The sequence below is a fragment of the Rhinopithecus roxellana genome, chromosome 2, assembly GCF_007565055.1.
Source record: "Rhinopithecus roxellana isolate Shanxi Qingling chromosome 2, ASM756505v1, whole genome shotgun sequence".
Classification (NCBI taxonomy): Eukaryota; Metazoa; Chordata; class Mammalia; order Primates; family Cercopithecidae; genus Rhinopithecus; species Rhinopithecus roxellana.
The window spans coordinates 167,544,576-167,549,440 of NC_044550.1; the positions used below are offsets into that span (position 1 = coordinate 167,544,576).

At 46.7% G+C, this 4,865-nt stretch overlaps 1 protein-coding gene across 1 annotated transcript; it reads left to right on the forward strand.

Moving 5' to 3' along the window:
- Window positions 1-572: 572 nt before the first annotated feature.
- Window positions 573-3,844, forward strand: LOC115894892 (ubiquitin-60S ribosomal protein L40-like). Its single transcript, XM_030923898.1, has 2 exons — window positions 573-643; window positions 3,237-3,844. Exons 1-2 carry the CDS (start codon window positions 588-590, stop codon window positions 3,715-3,717), a joined length of 537 nt encoding a protein of 178 aa, XP_030779758.1. The 5' UTR covers window positions 573-587; the 3' UTR covers window positions 3,718-3,844.
- The last annotated feature ends 1,021 nt before the right edge of the window (window positions 3,845-4,865 follow it).

The following is a 4,865-nucleotide window of genomic DNA, read 5'->3' on the forward strand; positions in this document are numbered from 1 at the left end:
GAGACCCTGCGCTTCCGAAGCCCTCGCAGACTCCCGGGTGCCAGAGCAGGAGAGATACCCTCTGTCCAGGCCTCCATCCTCAGCCCCCAGTTTCTTTCCTACTTTTGCTTTTCAGGAGTCGCCCAGCAAGATTTGAAAGGAGGAGAAAGGCCTGCTGGACAGGATGCTAGAGCCTGGCAGTGACCACTTGAGGACCCCTGGGCATTAAATAAACTTCTTGGGGCCCGTTTCGTTATTACACTTGGCTCTAGATTTGTTGTGCGTTTCAGTGAGAAGCACCTGTATGTGGTTCACCTGAGCCTCCTCCTCGCCACTTGTGAAAAATCCTCCCAGCCTGAACCGAGGGAACTAAATTACTTTCCCAGCAAACTGCCGTTTTCCACACTACTCACGTCCACAAACTGTGTGTTACAAGTTCGCAACTTTTTCTCCGTCAGTAATCCCGCGTATTACTCTCCCAACCCTTTCCCACCGAGTCATGTGCTGAGAAATGGTGGGCTTAACCACGCAAACGTTTGCTGAGCACCTACTATTTGCTAGGAGCTGTTAGGCACCATGCCAGCAGTGGAGATAAAGATGAGTAAGACATGGCCTTGCACGTGAGGAGCTCCTGGTCCAAAGAAAACCAGAGGTGTACTACAAGGTAACTCTGTATTTATAAATGTGTGAAAGCACTTCATCAATGTAGCCAACATTTTCTGAGCGGCTGCATGTGATAAAGTGGTGAGGACAGAAGAATCTAGTAGAGGAAGCAGCTTCAATACAGTGCCATAATAGAAACACTGTACATGGGGCATAATAGAAGCACTGTACATGTAAAGGGCAGTTAATTCTGCTGGAGTGTGGGAGAGCAGGGAGAGTGATTTCAGGTGGGTTGAATACAGGGGTGGAGAGCCAGTGAGCTACATAGGGAGTAAAATTTGAATTAGTAGGCACTGTTTAATATCTACTATGTGTTGGGGTGTTTGTAAAAGGAAAGTAAATACTCAAGAAAAGAGTGCCAGCTGGGCGCGGTGGCTCACGCCTGTAATCCCAACACTTTGAGAGGCCCAGGCGGGCGATTCACGAGGTCAGGCGTTCGAGACCAGCCTGACCAACATGGCGAAACTCTGTCTCTACTAAAAATACAAAAATTAGCCAGGCGTGGTGGCCAGCACCTGTAATCCCAGCTATTTGGGAGGCTGAGGCAGGAGAATCGCTTGAACCTGGGAGAAGGAGGTTGCAGTGATCGCACCACTGCACTCCAGCTTGGGCAACAGAGTGAGACGCCATCTCAAAAAAAAAAAAAAAAAAAAAGAGAGAAGTACCAGATCTCTACTGATTTATCATTTCTTCAGCCTTTCTTCACCCTTTGGAGCACAGGATTTAACAGCTGGGTGGATCATATGGCCTTTATAAACAATACCTCCTTTTTTTTCTGTTTTTTTTTTTTTTTTTTCTTTCAAGACTCCTAAAGAACTAGATTCGTTTCTTCAAAGCCAACTAAAGTCTTTGCCCTCCCTTCTTCTCTCTCTCGTACAGGGTTAGAAGCCTTGTTAACAGGAAGTGAATTTGTCCCATCAAATACAATCTTCTGTTGATTGTCTCCTCGAAAAAGGGTCAGTGCAGGGCCTCCCTGGTAACTGAATACTCCCAAGAGCATTGCTGCTATCCCAGGTTCCCATACATGGTATGTTCAGGTCAGATCAGGTTTCTCCTTTTGTGGTTTCGGGGCCTTTGAATTTGGATCTGAAATCCTTCCAGAGTTTTTTTCTCTGCAATTTTAAATGGCACTGCTTGCACACCATATTGATACTTAAAAGCAGGTTGGAAAAATTCCAGTATTTAATGACCACATCTTCATTTCTGAGGTCCGTTAAAGAAGCCCTTTGGGCATGTGCGGTGGCTCACGCCTGTAATCCCAGCACTTTGGGAGGCCGAGGCGGGTGGATCACCTGAGGTCGGGGGTTTGAGACCAGCCTGGCCAACATGGTGAAACACCCCATCTCTACTAAAATAAATAAATAAATAAATAAATTAGCTGGGCGTGGTAGCAAGCGCCTGTAATCCCAGCTGCCTGGGAGGCTGAGGCAGGAGAATGGCTTGAACCCAGGAGGTGGAGGTTGCAGTGAGCCACGACCGCCCATTTCACTCCAGCCTGGGCAGCAAGAGTGAAACTCTCTCTCAAAAAAAAAAGAAAGAAAGAAAAAGAATAGAAAGCCTTCAGTGTGTGTACTGTGGCACCCTAATTATAGATAGATATGTGATACCAGATTTGCTACCAATTAAGACATTTTCATTTTCAATGTGGATTACTTGTGGGGAACAATGAATTTCATTGTGACCTTTGCTGGCCTCCCCTTAGTAACATGGTGAAATCCAAGGTGTTTATAGACTGTTGAATCCTGCCTCCATCACTGTGGGTCCTTGGGCAAGTTATTTTATCGTTCTGAGTATGTTTTGCTGATCTGTGAAACATCAGGTATTGGAGTGAAGATACATGTTTATTGTTTAGCTTAGTGCCTGGCATATATAGTTTGCCTCCAAACATCAGTAGTTACTATTCACTACTCCTTTATTTGGCCTGCCAGGCCGTCAAGATCTGGCACCTGTTCACCCCTTGATCAGTATTTCCTTGTCCCTGGGTTCCAGCTACTCTTTGTTCATGTCTCTCTTCCAAGAATTACCAAGCTTTATTGCTATTTTCCTTTCGCCTGTGTTTCCCCCAATTGATTGGGAGAAACAACCATGTCTTGGTATCCCCCAGTGCCCTGCAAACACGGAGCACATAGCAGGTCCTTGAGCACGGCTAACTTGTCTTCAATATGGACATACACGTGTTCGCCTACAACCCTTCCTCTGAGAAACCACTACTGCTTTCTATAGTGGTCCTGCTCAGTTTCCAGAGACTGACCCTGTCCTAGGGGAGGGTACAAGACCCAAAACAGACCTCTCATAGTCCAGGTCTTAGGCTGGGAAGATGTTCACGGTTGCTTTGATATGGTGAGCTGTGAGGTCAGTTTGGGCTTGGGGCTGCCGTTCTGGAAACAGGGGAGCCCACATGGGAAGAAAGTGCTGAGAGGCAAGCTAAGAGGTCTTGGTAGCATTGCACCACCTCCCAGATCTAGCTAAGCCTTAGTTAACCCTGTTAAGGAACTGAGCTCTGGAGCTAGCTGCCTGCCTGGCTGTCATTGCCGGTCCTGTCATTACTGACTCTTTCAACCTTGAGCAAGCATCTTATCCACTCTTTGCCTTAGTTTCCTCACTTGCAAAATGGGATTAAGAATAATATCCACCTCGATCGAGGCGGCTGAGCTGGTTGGTGGCGGCGGTCGTGCGGCAGACGCAAACATGCAGATCTTTGTGAAGACCCTCACGGGCAAAACCATCACCCTTGAGGTCGAGCCCAGTGACACCATTGAGAATGTCAAAGCCAAAATTCAAGACAAGGAGGGTATCCCACCTGACCAGCAGCGTCTGATATTTGCCGGCAAACAGCTGGAAGATGGCCGCACTCTCTCAGACTACAACATCCAGAAAGAGTCCACCCTGCACCTGGTGTTGCGCCTGCGAGGTGGCATTATTGAGCCTTCCCTCCGCCAGCTTGCCCAGAAATACAACTGTGACAAGATGATCTGCCGCAAGTGCTATGCTCGCCTTCACCCTCATGCTGTCAACTGCCGCAAGAAGAAGTGTGGCCACACCAACAACCTGCGCCTCAAGAAGAAGGTCAAATAAGGCTCTTCTTTCCTTGAAGGGCAACCTCCTGCCCAGGCCCTGTGGCCTGGAGCCTCAATAAAGTGTCCCTTTTGTTGACTGGAGCAGCAAAAAAAAAAAAAAAAAAAAAAAAAAAAAAAAAAAAAAAGAATAATATCCACCTCACAGGATTGGGTAAAGGTTAAAAGTATTAATACATGCAGAGTCCTTAGAGCAGCCCATAGAAAACTCTCAATAAATCTTAACTGTTATTATCCGTTGCTGAGACTTTACAGATGGTTAAATTTTCCCTTTTTTTTTTTTCAAATTAACTTTAATTTCAGTTGTTTTCTGTTACTTGCAACTCTGAGGCTAGACCAGTACCACCCTGTTCTCTCATTGTGCCATGTAGCTGCCCCCTTGGTCCCCAGGTATTCTACGAGCACCTCCAGGAATGAGAATACAGGTAAAGCTCTTAGAAAGCACCTGGCATGTGGAAAGTGCTCAGTAAATGTTAATATCTATCATTTGGGATACTGGTCTTCATTCCAAGAAGAAAGCTAGTTTTAGAAAGGTCTTCCATTTGTTGTATAAAAACACAATAAAAATGTGTGTCTCTTTCTACACAGCTGTGATTATTCCCCTGGTAAAAGCTATAGCATTGGAATCACTAGATCAAAAGATACAAACATTTTAAAGACTTTTTTTTTTTTTTTTTTTTTTTGACAGAGTCTTCGTCTGTTGCCAGGCTGGAGTGCAGTGGCACGATCTCGGCTCACTGCAACCTCTGCCCCTCAGGTTCAAGCAATTCTCCTGCCTCAGCCTCCGGAGTAGCTGAGACTACAGGTGCATGTCACCATGCCCAGCTAATTTTTGTTTTGTTTTTTTTTGTTTGTTTTGTTTTTTTTGAGACAGAGTCTCGCTCTGTCGCCCAGGCTGGAGTGCAGTGGCGCCATCTGTGTTCACTGCAAGCTCTGCCTCCCGGGTTCACGCCATTCTCCCGGCTCAGCCTCCCGAGTACTCCGGACTACAGGCGCCAGCCACCATGCCCGGGTAATTTTTTGTATTTTTAGTAGAGACGGGGTTTCACCGTGTTAGCCAGGATGGTCTCGATCTCCTGACCTGTGATCCATCCACCTTGGCTTCCCAAAGTGCTGGGATTACAGGCCTGAGCCACCGCGCCCCGCCAT

Excerpts from the sequence above, each read along its gene's own strand:
- LOC115894892 (XM_030923898.1), top strand. The coding sequence starts at position 588 with ATGGCCTTGCACGTGAGGAGCTCCTGGTCCAAAGAAAACCAGAGGTGT. Across the intron at positions 644-3,236 it reads AACCAGAGGTGTACTACAAG|TTTCCTCACTTGCAAAATGG; the intron begins GTAACTCTGTAT and ends TCTTTGCCTTAG.